The 18856-nt window shown below is 39.9% G+C and overlaps 2 protein-coding genes across 3 annotated transcripts in view; one reads left to right on the top strand and one right to left on the bottom strand.

Annotated features, from left to right (window-relative positions):
* The window catches only part of CISD2 (CDGSH iron sulfur domain 2), a 201259-nt gene that overhangs the window by 13351 nt on the left and 169052 nt on the right, over positions 1-18856 (top strand). The gene's annotated exons all lie outside the window — the stretch shown is intronic.
* Positions 1868-17427, bottom strand: LOC309671740 (sodium/hydrogen exchanger 9B2-like; the record flags this gene model as incomplete). Its single annotated transcript, XM_082483033.1, has 11 exons — positions 1868-2180; positions 3147-3283; positions 3500-3608; positions 5905-6054; positions 7218-7324; positions 7865-8040; positions 8947-9074; positions 11007-11149; positions 13885-14055; positions 15568-15751; positions 17335-17427. 11 exons carry the CDS (start codon positions 17425-17427, stop codon positions 1938-1940), a joined length of 1641 nt encoding a protein of 546 aa, XP_082339159.1. The 3' UTR covers positions 1868-1937.

Below are 18856 nucleotides of genomic sequence, written 5' to 3'. Positions count from 1 at the left end.
AAAACAAGTTCTGTGAACTGTAGTGTAGGAATCTGCAAGGAGGCATTGTCCACTGTGAGTACAGGCACAATGTAACATCCTTACTAAAAAATAACAAAATAAAACTTCCAGTTTCCGAGTGATGCTGTACTGATGCCATGTTTGAGAATGGAGCTGGGAATGACCTACTTGGAGCTAGTTACTTGTACAAAACACAGCAAAGTAAGGAAGATTTGCTGGTATCTGTAACAGGTCAATATTAAACCCTAATTCATACCAAAGCTAAAGGCAAGAGCAGGATTTTGATCAACAGAGAAGGTTTACTCCTGGCTTTAGGACAGTCAAGGAGAAGAGAAAGGAAAGTCATCTGGGAATGGGAAAATCAAATTTGATCTAAATTGCCACAGATTGCACAGGAGGCATTTATATTCAATAAAATGGAGAAAACCACATCTGAGCTTTTTGCCCCCCTGGTGAAGGGGTTTGGCAAGATATTTGACACGAGCATTGCCAGTCATCACCACGATCCACAGCCATACACAACTGTTTCTGGAAAGACACAGGACCCGTGGGTACGCGCTGAGGGTGCCAGCGCTGTGTCCTGAACACTGATTCCTCCTGACGCCTGCCTTCACACAGCAGCCTTTCTGAAGGTAGGTGAGGTGATGCTCCTTTCGCTTTGTACCCTCCCTCTCAGCACTGCATTTTCAAGGCTGTTCATTTAAAGTCTATTAGTTTTCTGCATCAATCAGAGGTAAAAACCACCCTGGCTAATCTAAGAGGCCTCCGCTCTCTACGGTCAATCCAGCCAACCACCTCTTGGAAAAATGAGCATTAACTGGCGATATTTTCAGCAAATACCTGATTTTCTTTGCTGTCATTATCCAAACGCAGATGTGAGAAGGACCTGACTACAGGATTTTCTTAGCCAGATGAGTATTAACTTAGGACAAAGCTACAGGACATCCTGACTGATCCATGAATTTTGATTTGAGAAGAGGTCTGCTGCTATTGCCAAGTTCCCCAAAAGGAGCTGAGGAAGAAAGGGACAACTCATTGCCACCTTGGCCTTGCCCTGTCAGCAAACCCCACCCGATAGGGGCTCTCCCCTCTCTCCTGCAGTGGCCAGCACCAGAACATGGCCACTCTCAGTGGCCGAAGAGCTGGCTTTCCCTCCTTTGACATCATGTTGTGTGAAGGCTGAGGCACACAGGCGAAGAAGCAGCCATCCCAGTCCCATACAACCCAGTCCTAGCCTCCTGACAACTCTCATCCCATTTTCAAGCTCAGTCCTTTTTTCTGCCAGCACCAGTGACACCTGTATTACCGCAGTCCCTGTCCCAACTGTCTTTTTTAGTACCTAAGCACCACTTGCTGTTTCTTGCTATGGCCAAAGCTGACAGTCCCTTGAAGGCACAAAGGAGTGCATGAACTGTGAGAAAGAACAACAATAGGAAAAGGCAAGTTTTGGAACCCAAATGAGGAAGGAGGGGGAATCAACCCGTGGCAGGACTTGTTCACTGTCAGCAGTCTCTAATTCAGAAGTTGCATTCTTTGAGCTGTTGAACTTGTCATTTCACAGCCCAGTTTCAACCATCAAGAAGATATTCACATTAGTCTCCATTTTCTTCTGTTTATATTCCACCTCATGACTTCACTCCATGCCTGAACAATTCTGATCCTCTCCCTGGCCTCACACCCATACATTTCAAGCAACCGTTGACTGCTAACTTCTCAGTGACTCACTGCCTGGCCAGCCTATTCACTGTATGTTCAGCTATTTCATATCAAGGCACCATCAGCACATAAAAATATTTTATAAAACTCCACCAGGGCTGCTTTTAAAATAGCAGACATAACTGATGTTTGTTTTGGTTTCCTCCAGAAAGATTACAGACACGCTGTGTTTACTCAACAGAAGTGTAAAGGCTGAAGGACCGTATTCCTGTAGTTGTCTCTTATGAAGGTTCACAGGCCTCTGCCTCTTCTCTAACCTCAGCACCTTTCTCCTCCTCCTCCTGGCTATTTGTCTGAGCCTTCTGCAAAAGTCTGGGCCCTGCCAAGCCAATAGCCAGGGCTCCGATTGGAGCGGTGATCAAGATAGCCAAGAAAGCTACTGTCAGTACATCCATTCCGTATTTTTCCAGTTGCTCATCCTGATGAGTTCTCGCAGTATCCAGGGCAAGGGAACCTATCGCAGCCTGCAGGAAAGAAAACATTGCTGAGATGGATCAAATAACCTTTAGCACTGAAAAAGGCAAAAAAGGGACTAATCATGAGTCAACATTTAACGTAAATTTGTTTCGAGGCAGTACATAGAAAAGTAAGTGCTTTTATTACACCTGTGAGAACAATTTTCACTTGGCTACACTTCGAAGTTCCTAAGCTCATGAGTTTATCTGGGCGATTCCCTCCTGTGAAGAACATTGCTTAGCTGCCATTTTACCCACATTTTTGAGGAGCGTGTGATTAGTGAAATGTGCCAGTATATTGCATATCCCAGCTGTTAAAATGCCACACCTTGAGAACGTGTCCTGAAAGCAGTCAACCAGTAGCAGCTTCTGAAAATTTAGTTCACAAATCTTACAATAACCCTTGCCTGTTCTGATTATTAACTTTTGTTTGCAAGTAATCATGCTATTGAGGTGAAGTCTACACGATTTAATGATCACTGAAGTAAAGGAGCAGGAACGCAGCCAGCCTGAGGCTTCTCTAGCAATATGGCTGTCAGACTCCCCCTTACGAAAACGACCACAAACTGAAACCCCATTCTGAGCCTGTGGTGTGACTGTCCCTGCAGACACTTCATGTGCTATAAGAGGGAAACACTTTTACCTTTGTTTTGAAAGTTCTCAGAAGCCATATTTAAAAGGAACAATAGCCTGCAATAGCTGAGAAATAGTTAAACTTCTTATGATATATGTACAATTCTCTGTCATTATGAAGAATACAACCGAGGATGCAAGCAATACGCCTTCACATAAAAGGCCCTCCATGCACTTTTCAAGCAGATTTAGGGCAGTTTAGTATATAAATTGTCCATATACTACACTCTGCTCTTATTGAGCCTGATCCTCTCCCTGTTGACTGCTGTGCTAGTTACGAGGAGCTTTGCTAAGGGCAATAGATTTAGCCTGGAAGGAAAGTGCCGTTGTTGGACTGTTTACCTGGACGGTGGCTTTGGGCATCCATGCCAATGAGACAAATACTTTCTCCTTGAAATTAAAGCCAGCAAAACACACCATCAGGAACGTTGCTATGATTCGCACTAGTAGGGCAATGGCTAATGTAGCAACACACAGCCCTGCAACAAAGACAAACACTTCTCAGTACTTTCATGCATAGCTGCCTGAGGGAAATAAGCCTCCTGAAACTCTTGCTTTACAGTGGTGTTTTGGTTTTTTGTTTTGGTTTGGTTTTGGGAGGGGGTGTCAGTCATAGTCTGCTTTGCTTTAGATTTCTTTATAGAGATTCTTTGGAAGCTAATAATGAAAGCTGGATAATTAGTGAATGATCTTACCAACAGTTTCAGGCCTAAGAGATGTAACAGATACTTCTGCTCCAATTAAACCAAAAAGAAAAGGTTGAAAGATATTCCATGCAACTGCGACAATTTTTTCTACTTCCCTCTGAAATCAAAACAAAAATAATCTGTAAATTCACAAAAATATAGCCAAGTAGGCACAATGCATCATAAAGATTGTCAAGAACTGATCCTCCTTCTTTGACCTAATGCTATAAGATTCAAAATCAGTTGTGCACCTTTCAAAGGTCAGAGCGTGTCTTGCTCTGCTAGTAAATAAATGCTTGCTGTCTCAAGAAGAGAAAGTTCACTGATGTTTGAACAGTAACAGAGCAGTTTGCAGACAAGAGGAGGAAAATAAAGCATAGATGATTTTAAGTATTTAGGAAGACATAATTTGAAGTTTGGCCATGAAGTTTCTGAGCCTTTGGGAACTGCCTGCTTAAATGTGTTCTCCTATTTGCATCTCAGTAGAGTCAGACCCTCAAAAGTTTCAGTCATGACCTAACTCCACTCACGCTGCACTCCATCAGAGGCCTGTCTCTATGTCAGCAGCAGCAAAGTTAGACCGAGCAAGTCTGAAATCCCATACTAGAAAAAAGTGTTGAGCTTTCCAGAGCAATGTACTGTATATGGGGAAAGCCATCTTTTCTCCTTGTGCTTGAACTTTACACCTAACAATTTGTCTAAAAGAACTGCTTCCAGGATAAATGGGAATCTTCCATTTATGTGAAGTGGTACACGTAGTGTATCTAATAGCACTTCTTTTTTAATTGAGTTCTACAATAGCAAATGAACCTTCAGTGTGTGGAAAATTACTTAATAATCAGTCCAGGGCCTACACATGTCCTGTCCTTGCTGTTCTTTCTGGGACTGATCCTGCAACAGTGCTTGGTCTTCGGTCAATTGAATGGTAGATGACTGCAATACAAAAACTTCTGTAATCTTAAAGAGGGCGAGGTGAAAATATACAGACTTCTAAACATTTTTCTTTATTTGCCTCATTTCTCCCTGTTATCTCACCCTTTTCTTTTTTTGGCAATAAAACCCAATCCTCTTTACAGATGTTAGCATTATTTCAGTCTGTTTACTGCCCGTTTAACTGTTTCAGCAATAGGTACAGCGTTCCCTGTTCTCTGTGGACAGTATTTGCCAAGTGACTTCCACCAGGGACAGCACAAGGCAGTGGCCTTAGAGACGCCCAGCAGGAAAACCCTGGTAATATATTGAGTATACAGTATGCAGACATCTCTGACTGTATCTGTTAAAAAAGAGCTAGACGCATTTGACATCAACATCCTTAAGGCCAAGAAGCTTCATTCATGGATGAAAATAATTTAAACAGCATTTATGGACTGCATACACTCTTTTAAGGTCCTTCCTTTTGAGATGGTCTAAAGGCTTTTCAATAGAGAGCTTTATCAGTTGTAATGTCTTTAAGTAGTTAAGTCCCAAGATTAATTGTTCTTTTCTTAAAATCAGACAATGTAACACTTTAAATAGAAACCATGGTTTCTTTTTAATTGTTTTAACAAACCTTGATATCTTAATGAAGTCAGGGTCTAGATGGGGATAATAATGTGGACATTGCTATATCTGATCCCCTTTCCTTTCTCTTCTTCTCCCCTTCTCCTACTGCATGTCACAAGGCTACAGCTGTGCAGACAAAGATGCCCTAAAAACATTAATTGTAGATGGTATCAAGCAAAAGAGCCAGTGAGATATGCCAAGGTACAGAAATGCAGCGGAGCAGCAACAGTAAAAGGAAGCAAGCTTAGTAGCTAAGAGAAAGTGACTAAAAAGCAGTCTTTTGTATGGTTTTTGTATGGCCTTATATGGCCTGTGATATCACCATTTCTTGTGGGCGCCCTGCTTTCTAATTTATCCAGAATACACTGGCTGGGATTTGGGAAAGATGAGAGAGGATGGTTAATTACTGTTTTCCATTTCACCCCCCAGAACCACAGGGGACAAAACCTCAGGGTGTTCAGGCTATGTGCCCAACTGTATTTGGACACCCGGTTGTAAATCTTACCATAAAGTGACTGTGTAAGGTTACAGACAGTCTCACAGAGCTGCGACATAAAGCTTTGGATTCCTAGTCAAGTGCCTTCACAACTAAATCTCCTTTACATGGCTTAAGATGTCTAAGAAAAGCTTGTGAGCATTTCTCTGTCAGTACTTTAGGTCTCTGTATCGAGATATACTCACATACATGGTAACTTTCTGTCATGCTAAATGTTAAAGACTTCTGAAATAAAAGTAGAATGTTTTGTTTAATCCATACACTCCCTGGGCTTCATAAATGCACCATTATCACCCCTGACAGAAATTCAAAATCCTGTCAAGCTGTACATTCAAAGGAGCTTTGGTACGGTATGCTTCTTTATGTAAACATTCACCTTTTCATCAGACCATCCCACACCTGCAACAAAAGCCAAGACTAATGTGCAGAGCCCTCCTGATCCAGGGAAGCCGAAGTAGATGCTGCCAAAAACAGCAAACATGGACAGCCCAAGTACAAAATACGACCTCTTCCATGCCAGAGATGCCTGCAGCCAATGAAAGGGACAAACAAAAAAGCAAATTTCTTTTAGAAATGGAGGAAAAAGGTTACTTCTGTTGATTTTGAACAAAACAATTGCCATTAACCATTGTGAAAGAATCAAAGTTTTCAAGTGAGACTTGAACTGCTCAGTTGAGTTGAGGGGTTTTTTTAGGACATTAATTCCTAAGAAATTTGAATTTTGGAAATGTAATTTTTTCTTTCCTGTGCCCATTCAAAATCTTATTGCCAGTAGGCTTTTTGTATCACAACAAACATGATGCTCTATTCCAACAGCCCTGCTTCAACTCCGATAACAGGATTTTCTATCTGTGCAGTCAAGTACTAGAACAGTTTATCCAAGGAGAGGTAAAATCCTTGTCGCTAGACTTTTTTAAGGACAAGTCAAGCAACCATTTGCCAGGGACAGTCTAGTTTTATTTGATCCGGTCTCACAGCAGACAGTTATATCTCTGCTATTGTTACCCATTTCTATTTATCTGCTTACCTCCTGTATCACACTTCTTGTGCTATTTAATAAGAAAAAAATTTGTTCCCACTGAGGGCAATAGATGCTTTGCAAATTGACTTCAGTAGTCCAGAACCTATCTACTTTTTTCCACAATTTTCTGTTCAGTTAATTGTCCCTCGATAGTAAATTAATCTACCACTTTATAAAAGCTTAATTTTTTTTGAAAGTAACACATTCTAATTGTTGCTAATGATATGCCCAATCACTTCAAGCCTATAGTCTGTCCACTTTACTTGTTTTTAATCTTCAGCCTACTGGAAACATCTTATAGAAGTAAATGTGTTGCACATCAATCTAATTGATGATTATTTTACTGTCTGAAATGGGCGTCAGACCCTTTCTACTTTATGTGTGGGCATTTTCACTACCTTCAATGAGAGCAGGATGATGAGCTGGGTTCCAAATTCTGCATCAGGAAGGACTATGAGATTACACATTGTTATTGTTGCAGTAAACAAGTAATCGCCTACAAAACACATCCTCACCCGATAGGCTTTGCAACCTGGAAGCTGTTAGCACTGTACACAGCTTTCTCCTGAAACAGCTTCACATGAAGCTTAGAAACTAATAACTTAAGAACATCATCCCTTAGCAAAGAATCTCTATTTTATAAAAAAGTTTTTTTACTGTGTTTTTACCTGATCATGGCTTGGGAAATATCGAACAAACATTCCCAGAATCCCCCCAGCTACTATGCCAACAGCAACCTCCAGCACTCCACGGACCACGTTGTACAGAGTAGAACCTATTTGGCAAAAGAAAGACAGGTTCAGTAAACCATACACAGACACTTCATGCACAAACCACGCTGTAGACCTACGAGGGTGATACCAGGACAGTGTCTGCTTTAAATTACTTGGGGGCAAAGGGCTTCAGGAGGGAACCTACAGGCCTCAAGGAACTGGATAGTACAACTTTCTCCCTCTGAAAGCTTATGCCAAGAAACTATGCCAGAGAAGCCAGAGAAAGAGCCACTGCGAGAACATTGCCAAACCCAGGGAAATTTGAAAGCACTTATGTGGGGCCTGCAGGGACCAGACTTGGCAGCTAAGGGAGCAGACAACAAAAAGTATTCTCTGAAAGTTGTGACCCACAGCTCAGAGCAGACAATGTTAGACTGAGACTTTTGATCATAGGTAATTTACCTCTCAATATTTGAGTCCATACATGAACTTTATAAGGAGAAGTCATTAAGTTACAAACCAGTCAGTCATAACACAGCACACATTCTTCAAAATACCACTGTTTGTTCTGGGTTTTGCCATGTACAGATTAACCAGCATACCGGAGGAGAAAGCCATCCCAAGGCAAGTGTTGAAGCCTGTGATAGCCAGAATGTCGTCAATGCTGCCGGCTGCCATTAGCAAAGTCGGGATACCTTTCTCCACTCCATATCCCCCAGCTTGTAAAATCAGCATTGAAGGAACCACCACAGCAGGGGAGACTGCACCTAGAACAAAACTGAAAACACATAGGTTCAGCCTCTCTTAAAAAGAAAGCACTGAACAAAAAAACCTTCAAAACGTTCTGACCCCAATTCTTTACAGTATAAATAAACAGACCTTTAAATAAGGTATTTTCCTTACCTTTCCCTGATAATTACAAGCAGGGATATTTCTATGCGGATTTGCAATCAGCTTTTACATCCTGCCCCACTCAATAGTATTAAAAGTAAAGGGCTCCACAGACTAAGACTCGAGTCTACACTGCAGGCCAGTTATGCTCCCTGATATATACCTTGATTGTCCCATTTAGGAACCTGGTCTAGACATCCTTATAACTCAGCAGCCCAGTTCCTCCTCATAAAAATCAGTGAGTGGCAGAGGAGGAGTAGTTCATCCATCTTGCTCCAGTACATGCATCCAGACCAAGGCCACCAGTTTAGGTAGAACTAGATGGAAAAGATTTCGTCTTCAAGGATATTAGTCCAGAATACAACATGCCACATCCTTAATCCTTGACTTGTGACAGGATACTGTCCTATGTGAATCTCTCTACGGGGAAATTCTGAATTCCAGCATGAAGATTCTCCAAGTTGTGGTATCATTTTCTGTCCCTCAAAGCCCCTTGTGTTGTGGTTAAAGACTCAGGGATTGCACCATCCTTCTTCCTTCTTCAAGTGCCCTGATCACAAACACAGAAGAGTCATGATGCAAGTACTCCTCCACAGCCTGGAAATGTGACTTTTCAGTTAGCCACAGTGGCAACATGAACGGTAAGCAACCAACCACAGGGGCTAAGCACAGCTTCCTAACTGGCATTAACTGAGGTCTCTGCTTGGCACAGACAACTAACTGCACTTGGATCATTTACCTGCAGCATGGAAGCAAGCACCTTTGTCACACAGGAGAAAAGAGAGTACGTTACCCTAATATAAATCCCCATTGCCATGGCAAATGCATGAACAAGTAGGCAAGAACAGCAGCTGTGCATGTTTCTGAGATGCACGGTCCGAAAGAAAGCCGTAAACAGACTGCTTTGAGCTTCTGAAGAGCCTGCAATATACAAGCACATTCAGACATTAGTATCGGTACCCCTGGCTTTATGGAGAGGAAATATATTTATGATCTGACATGGTTTCTTGAAAGAATCCCCTCAGAGCCGCAGTAGAGGCTGTGACAGCTTTACATGGCCTAAGCCAGAGATAGGCTCAAGCACAACTGGATCTAGATATAAAATTCTAAGTGCAGCAGTGAAACCCACTGAATCTAGGTTCAGCAAGCTTCCTGCAGGTCACAGGAAGGAGAGGCAGAAAATTCTGTTGTGCTTCTTGTGCAGAGCAAACTAAGTGTGAGAGGCTGGACTAGCTGGGATCTGTTTGAAAAGCGTACCCTCAACACAGCTGACTTACCCACAGTTACTTGAGGTCATTTGCTCCATCCACAAAAGATTTTGCTATAATCCCACAAGTTGCATAAGCAACCCCCAAAAATTATCCACAAATCCATGAAAAAAATATGAAAAGTTGTAGAATTACATAAACTTGGCACAAGGAGCCAAGCATCTCTTTCAGCTGTCTCTCACTTGATATCCAGAGCAGATGAAGACCCATTTGGCTCAGCAACTTCTATTAAAAAAATTCTCTAAAACAGAGCATTTCTATATAAGAGCTGCCTTTAACGGTTAGTCACAAACATGACTCTGTTAGGACAGGTCCCTAATTTTGACATGGAAAAACACACCACAGTGAGTTGCACTTTTTAGCAGCACAGTTTATCCCAGCATAATTAGGGCTGAGAATCACCAGGGCAACTGACATCTTTCTCTTCACAGCTTCAATTACACGAGGAACAATTGTAACTGCATCAAAGCATTGCTACATACAGAGTCCAAATAACAGTTCCAATTGCCACAAGGGAGAAAAATGAGTCAAAGATGAAACTCCTTTGGCAAAAAAAAAGTTGTCACGGAATAGAAAGGAAAGAAACCTCACAGAACTGAGCATCCAAGCTGTTTGTAACAACACACAGTCCATGCTCATACAAGATTGAATGTACTGGAAAAACAGATGATAGTAATCTAGGAAACCAGGCATTTTTCAAGAATGAAAAAACCCTATTTTCCAAAATATCTGAAGCATTGGCAACATCCTGGTTTTTGTCTTGGTTAAGAAAAATCAGTTTATAGCTAGTTCTGAACTAGCTATACTCGACCCAAGTTTTATATAGACTTTAAGCAGTCCCTTAAACTTAAATAGATAGGAGCAAATATGGTACAGATTTATTTCAGCCAGCTGATTTTGATCAAGCAAAACCTTGCCTTCATTAATTTATGGAACATCCTGTTTCATAGTGTGTGTAGGAAGACTATTCTTTTATTCACAGAAGGTTTGTGGGCTTTATTGTGATGTGAAGCATTGTTTCTGTAGTGCAGCAGGACTCATCTTTGCAATTAATATATTTGCATTAAAATGGCAATGATTCAAAAAAAAAAAGGAAAAGAAAAAAGTGAAAAAGACACTCAGGTTTGGTTTTTTTGGTTGGTTGGGTTTTTTTGATTGGTGTCAACACAAGCGAACATTCTCTTTCAAGCACTGGGGATCTCTTCCATTACCTTACTTGTTTTAGTTTGTCAGTGTAAACTGACAGGGAGTTTGTCAGGGAGTATAAACTCTTCCTGACAGACCATGATGGAGCACATGTCCTCAAGATGTTCTGCTCACAAAATTCAGGAAGTTTCTTTAAGGCAAGGGGGAAAAAGGTCATCAAATCAATTTTCTTCAGGTATTTTTTCGATTGCTTGCCTACTCTACGAATCCAACTGCCAATACTAACAGAGGATTATACAATAGAAACTATGCTTTCTGTAGTGCTCTAATTTTCACATCCTCTAAGACTGAACAGTTCAATATTTTTAACAGAACCAATTATTCAGTTTTTTTGAGGGCTGTTGAATACTTTGCCTCACACAAATGGCTGATGCCGTACCTTTGGATCCAGGCCAAGTCCTGCTCGGGTCAAGATAATTGAAAGGGCAATATTCCTCAGTGCTGCAGACCAGCGTAGATTTATCTGGACAATGTCACTAATGAACGGGGTATTTCGGATTAGGAAACCAGCCAGTAGCATCCCTTAAATGAAAGCAAAGAAGCTCCTGTCAAATGAGTTGTTTTTATTGCACAAGAAAAGCTTGCATAGCATTCTTAAAAATAGACACTGTATTTATGAGACACAAAGAAACAATTCAGAACGTGAATTGTTAGCCATGTTTTAATGATGGGGACCGAGCTGTGGAAAGACAGAGACATGTTTAAAGCAATGAAAGTGGCCTAAGAACACACCAGGTCACCAATGAATAAATTCGGAGGACGCGGACACATAGCTTTAGTGCGAGTCCACAGAATTCAGCTTTGTTCACCAGGTGCAGGTGATACTTACTATAAGCAAAAGATACCTTTGCATCCTTAAAGATATTTTTCTTGTTAGCTTCTTTTAACATGGAGAGGAATATCATCCAGCACTGTGTATTTATCTCAGAAGTTGGAAATTGTTAAAAATCCTCTTAGATGTAAGAAATGCAGGTATCACAGAAACCATAATGCTGAGTTCATTGGGAAATACAATCTAAACCAGCTAATCGTGGACTAACTTAGACATTTTAAAATGCTTTGGCAATACGACTCTTACGCAAAGAGAGGAAAAAAAGGGGGAAAATCAAGAACTTGCTCTTATTCGCTATTTGAGCTACTTGCAAGATCCAATGTTTTTGCAAATATTAGCAAAACTGCTTAATCAGAGACTTCCTGCAAAGCTATCAGAACTGTAGTTCTGGAAGAACACAGAAAAGTACATGAAAGGGTGACTTTAAATATAGATCTGCAGAGATTCATTGTAGGTCCTGATGATTCAAAGATATATTTTTGTGGTGTAATTTTATATCAGCCATCTTAACAAACAGGAAACAAAAAAAAGAGAAAAAGTAAACAAACACTGTGCTCAGGTTGGTGCCAGCTTGGTGTGAGCCTTGGCTGTGGACTTCATTTGTCCTGGAATATGCTAAACTTTCAGTCATCATTCTTCCCACCACCTCCCAGAAAAAAACAGTAGCGTAATTAATCTGCAGTACCTCATGACAATTATACCAGGCTGGCATAACGATCACATGCTCTTTGCAATGTTTGCTTGAGGTCCAAGTTGCTAGAGCTACCCTAATCTAGAAATCTAGTTAAAGCAAAAAAAATGCACCTCAAAGGATATCTTCACTGTTCTGCTCCATGTTGCCTGCTGCAGAAACCCCTCTGCAATGTATACCTAAAATATACTAAGTGACTGTTTCGGTAGCAATTTCACTCCTTTTTTTCCTCAGAGGCTCACTGTAAGTTGCTTAAGTGCTCAGCCAGACACATTACACTCAACTGCACCTAGCACAAGTGGATTAAAGGCATGTAAGAGTACAAGATTTGTATTTTTAGTGTTGAAAAGAACATTCAAAGACATTGTCTACCTCTTCTTCCGACTCATAGATTTCTCCAGCTTTCCTCAGACTGGGGATCTGAACAATGAACTCTGACCTAAGCAACTCCACAGACGTGTGCTGTCATGCTTAAGTTTCTGTTGTTCAGTATTACCTGTCTGACAACGCAGTTTTGTGCTCAACTCATAATGTTTAGATACAGATGTAATTTAAAAAAAGAAGAATCAGAAACTGTCAGAAACTTTTCTTTTTAAGAGGGGGGTGTTTCCTTAGAAAGGGCAGACTCCCTCTGTGTTACATTCTGTGTCCATCTTATTGCAGGCATGCATGCTGTATGCAAAACTTCCCTCCCTCTCATTTGAATTTTTTCTCGCTGGTGAAACTAAGCAGTGCAAGAAGGCACATGCTGCCTGGATGGAGCTGTCTGTGAAGCTATAGAGCCCTTCTGTAAGCAGTGTTACTGCATGAGGCACACCACCAGCAATGCAGGTTACAAAAATCACAGCCATGCACTACAGGCAGATATTGGTAGCCCACTCTGCCATGAAGTTTTACTGTCTGTCAACAGCTTTACTCATTTATGCACTAAGCATAGTAATGGAGCAGTATACAGCTGGTGAGAAGAACCTGGAGCTTCATTTTTCAGCTTCGTTGACATCACAGAACTTCATGAGATTGTACTGATCTAACCAAAACCTCCTCTAGGAAAACAGTCTGAAAAGGTTCTCATGATGTCAGAATTAATGTCATTTTCACCTCCCATTTCTATTTTGCATTTTTATGTAAAATAAAATAGGATTTTGATATGAATTTTTTTTTATGATTGATTCAAAAGAACTGTCTTTAGAAGAATTATTCCTTGTACTGAATTTATTTTCTCAGGTTTCAGTTATCTTGAGATAAAGGAAGGAGAAGAAATAAATTGCTTCAGATTACCAGTAGTAGGGAATTCCCGTAGTGTTTTCTTTGGAAAACATTTTCACTGTGCAAGATACATGCAAAACAACCTGGCAATAATTTCCTTATTAATTAATTATTTTACCATAACAGGAGGTCCAGAATAAGACTCCTGTTTAGTGATATTAAAACAAATTTTAAGTAATTTTGACATAGAGGACTGAAAGATAACAACCTTTGAATGTGTAGGTATACAGTTCTCTGGCCCCCAAAGAATTAAGAGGAGAGCCTCAGTAACATACAGGCAATTTCATCTGAGCCAGTTTGTGGAATTTTGCACCTTCTCAGAGACGACCAGATAAAAGTCACTTCGAAAAGCTACAGATTTTGAGTGTGACAGTTTGCTCCCAATCCAAATGTATTTAGCATGCAGATATTACTTGATGGCTTAAACACCACAAATATGCAGGAAGAAAAGAAGGAGGGATATCTTACCCAGAAGAGCAGGGAGAGGTGGTAGTGTTTGTATTTTAATGAATCCAAAAATTTTGCCTCCAATGACAGCAAAAAAATAAAGAAACAGAATTCCAAACAGGTTTCCACCTGGGAGACACTCAGTTCCAGTGATCGACCAAACCACAGCCCAAACCAGGACCACAATTGCAACTAGAACAAAACAAGAAATATTCATATTTAATCATCTCTCTGGGACCACTTTGTTTGCTCTTGGATCATGTTTGTTTTTCTACTAAGGAAAAAGGTACCATGACTTTCAGAAATAAAATCACTTACCTTAAAAATCAGTTTAATCGTAACAATGTCTTTTAATTTTTGATGCTCCCTAAACTGATGTTCTGATTTTATAAATGCTAAGATACTTTAAAAAAAAAGTGGCAACAGGAACATCACTAGGGACCAAAAAGTACTGAGTGAGCCTTGGACCACTCTGGAAAGCACTTAACAGGTCCCAAACTTAAAGCAAAGACTTCCACTAACTTATCTTGCGTTTGCTTATCTTCCTTCAGCTACTTCAGAACTTAAATAAGAACCTGCTGCTCTATAGCCTGGTATATCTTCAAGATAATGACTGCAGCTCCAGTCTACTTTTAAAAAGCATTTAAGTATCATGTTTTAGCTGGATGTGTTTGTACAATACATTGCTATCCCTGGGGAAAAAAAACAATAATCTGAAGAAGGTCATGTGTCTGGATAACCTGAAGTAGTACAGATATTTCTCTTGTTACTGCAATCAAAGAGGGATAATACAGAGGAAAAAGAAATTCCTGAAAAATATTATGAGAACATTAAGTGAAAATATTGTAAAACATGTGAAAATATGCTCTTTTTAGGTTCCCAAATCTACTATTATCCAACAAGAACAGGCATGCATAGATATAAAAGCAGAAGACTGAAAGAGAGGAAAAAATGTGTTGAATAAATCCATCCCTTGTCATAATCCTGAGAAAATGTATTGCACTTTCAGATTTGATTTTTCTTAATCTTATTTGAGGTTGACAGGTGGCAAAGGGAAGACGAGTAGATTTCCAAACATAAAAGCCTAAGAAACCCAAGTGAGAGAGAACGGAGACTGTGGAAGCAGTCAAAGCCACAGGAAAGGTCTTTTGTTAGGAAAAGTCTGAGATAAGTGGTTAGTCAGGCATTCTCTTCTGTGAGTCTTCAGTGCACGGCAGATCTCAGACAGAATGGCTCAGTTTGCCTTGTAGTTAGGATTCTTGGCTTTGCAAGGTGGGGGTATTAAGAAACAAAAAGTGGTATCACTGCAAAGTCTCGTATTTGTTGCCTTAATTCAACAAAAAGCCATCTAGTGTGCCAAAAAAGCCACTGTGTTTATAATAATCTTAATGCTCTCACACCAAAATGAACTATCAAGATGAGAATTAGGAGGTTTTTCTTCTGATGAAAACAATTTGCAATGCATAAACATACCTACCACGTTAAACACAGAAGAGAGGATGAAGGAACAACAACTATACATTCAAATCTTTGGTTCACTTCATTATTTTTTTTCTCTGATAAAACGGTGAAACAAAAGCGTGATGTGTAAGACATAGCTATTTCCCTTCACTATTTTCAAGGATGACGGACAGATATCATCACATCCAGAGAAACAAAATTTGCCATTTCTCTGTTTAATTAAACTCTGTCTTTCTTACGTACCATTTGTCACTGCTTGGGCCAGTAAACCCTGAGGAGGACAACTAAATATTTGCCTCCACGTTCTTGCAGGTATTGAAGACCCTGCTATTGGTTCTGGAGGTTGCTGAGCGCAGTGATTCAAGAGAGCGGTTTCTTCTGTTTGTATATTCCCATCAGCACCTTTGGCCTCTGCTGTTGGTCCCTCCTGAATAAAAACAATGAGACTCTCAGAAGTGGCACTGTAAATGTTTGAAGTAGTGTACAAGACCCGAGATCAGCTGTGATGCACTAGATCCACAGTCTCTACAGATGACTACATTAACTCCACAATTACTGTAGGAATGGTTCAGCTTTGTAGTATATTTGGGATGTTTGGTTGTCTTAGTTTTTGCATGGCGCAGTGAACTGCCTATGAGAGATGGTGGGACATTTGCCTTTTTATCTGCAACTGAGAGGATTCCTGTCCCAAAACAAACAATACCTGTTCAGCAACAATATTTGATGAAGAAACAATATTAACAGGTCAGGTTCAGCTTATCTTGTATAGAAGCTAAATGTTTATCAACATTTTCTACAATTTGATAGGGTTCTGCTTCCAGAGTATATTCCACAGCACAGTTAATGATTAGCATCATTCCAGTGAGACAGTGTCTTTAATATAACTGCTAAATAACTTCTGTTGTAAAGCCTTGAACCGAATAACAAACCCTACTTGTGATTAGACAAAGATGAAAGAACCAGAACAGCTGGCCAGCGCAAGCATTACTCACATGATCCATTGCTGGAAGGCTCAAGCTGGTAAGTCAAGGTAGAGATGGAGAAATACTACCCTGGGAGTTATTTCCTTGAAGAATAGTTCCTTGAAGCTGTTCTCTTATACTGATTCATCTACTTATCCATATTCATAACCAAAGCACTTTTTGACCATTTTTGGATATGTGTCTCTCTTCATTTTAGGGTCCTTATTTTTGACAGGTTAATCATCTACCTTCTCTTATGATTATTCATCTTCATATCAGCTCATTGTCATAGCACGGGCATGGAATTCTTGCCTATACTGTGGTTTGGCCCTGCTCCAGTAACAGTTCCGCATTTCCCATTATTTTTCTGTCTCATCTCTCTCTCAGTATACATCTATATATATGCCTTACTCAGAGTCACAGTTGGAACACAAATCTTGTGAGCTTTCAGCATGGAGTTACTTGTTTCTCTACCCTGTGATTCTGTGATCACCAGATACCCATGTGTATCAAGATACACCATACAGTATCTTTACAGTTAATACTACATCTTTACTCAAAGGTGCCCTTAAGAATTTTATTCTTGCTTGCATTTACTGTGAGTATTTTTTTAAAGCCATAGGCATTTCCAAAAACACTGGAAATACACGTATAGAAGTTTAAAACAATGGTTTGGGTTTTTTTATTTTCATTAGATAAGAAAAGGAAGACATGTATGAACAACTTTCAGCAAGTAGATTGATAGGCACAATTCGAAAGCAAAGAAGCAACCTTAAGTTCACGTAATTCTCTTCCATAGCTGATTGTAAAATGTCTGCTGATGCATTTTCCACTTCAAGCTGAAATTGCAACCGCTAATTTCCAGCAATCCAATATACCACAGACTTTTAAAAACTGAATGTTTGTTAATTGTAAGAAATTCCCACTGAGGAGATTTCTCTTTGTATTCCCTTCAGATGTAGGGATTTTAACAGATATAGGAAGAAAAAGGAAAAGAAAAGGAGATTCCCTCTGACTAAAATTGTATTTTGAGATCCTAATTAATTACCTCATTTTGCTCATGCATGGGAATCATGCCATTTCTGTCACCTACTGATGGCTCAGGATTTTCATTGTCATTTACAATATCCTCCATTACCATTGTTACAAACCTAAGGAAAGCAACAAAGATGGAAAAGTTAGAGAAACAAATATTATTTTCCAGATAGAAGCATCACTGAGGAGTCTTCTTTCCCCACAGATCAGGTGCAAATACCCTCACAGCCCAATTTGCAATTTCATGTTTTTTGCATGCTTGTGCATGCTGTACATAAGAACAAAAGACAGAAACTAACAGTATTAAGCTTACAAAGACAGCTACTAAAAAAATAAATAAAAAAAAAAATCTGAGTTTTAGAATCATGGCAGTCTGTGCTAACCTGTTATTTCCTCCTTTAAAGTATGGCTGTAATATATATATATTATATATATATATATATTTCTGCCTCCTATCAGCACAAGATAAAGGTTATTTGCTATCAACACCACTTACCAGAACCATTAGTTCTGAAAGTGTCAGGGGCCCGGTGTGCGTGGCAGTGCAAGCGATCATTTCATAAAGCTGAGAACAACAACTGTAGTTTCTAAAGCACACACATGAGGGGACGCTTTTCCCTGAACTTAAACCTGACCAGATGCAGCTTGATTTTCAGGGGAATTTTCAAGAACATGGATCTGTTAGACATCGCTATTCACAAACACATTGACTGAATATCTAAGAAACAGAAGATGCCTGTTTGACTAAAGATGAGGACCATGCACAGCTTGCACTCCATATTCAGCTGAGGCTGATAAAACACACCTCTTTTTTACTGCTTATATCCCATGGAGATACATCTCAGAGTGGGAAATAAGGTCCAAGTTATTTGTAATTGTCATTGTATTTACTCAATCTAACTGGTCCACTTCCTGTCCCATAGATGCTAACGAGATATGGTGGTGTAGTGTTCTGTATGGCAGGTATTTTTTTTGTGCAGATATTTACTGTAGTTTCACAAGTGTGAGCCAGCAAGAGTGGCGTGCACGTATCTGAAGACAAGGTTTGCTGCTGTTCTTCTCTGTTACAGCAAATGTGCGTGTATATTCTCCACCAACTACATTTCAGTGCTAACAGCATTTTCTTGAACTCTTTTACACTGCTCTGGCTGTATAAGACAAGACTCAAGTTAAGCCAGAACTTTTGAGCCAAGAAATTCCTTCCTTGCTAAATGGCTGGAAGGAAGTCAGAGAGCTGATTCTCACAATTATCAAGCCTGCAGTGTACAATATGTTTGGTATTTGGGACCAACTGATGCCGTGAACAAAGACAGGGGCTGTTATAACACCTGGGGGTGTTTTTGTTTGAGCTGTTCTGATATGAAACTGGCTCAAGATATGGCCAAGGTGTAGAGAAAGAATACACAGCCATAGGCAAACACTTTCGAGATGTTCTAAGGTAACAGTTTTGTTTTCTTTAATTTTTAAATGTAAAGTTAGTTTACTCAAATTCCAGTACTTTTCTATATTTTTAATTACTACTTGTGGAACCAAAT

Source organism: Vanellus vanellus (assembly GCF_965231255.1).
Source record: "Vanellus vanellus genome assembly, chromosome: 4".
NCBI classification, from domain to species: Eukaryota; Metazoa; Chordata; class Aves; order Charadriiformes; family Charadriidae; genus Vanellus; species Vanellus vanellus.
The sequence above is the reverse complement of the archived record's forward strand: the minus strand, read 5'-3'. Positions and strand labels throughout refer to the sequence as shown.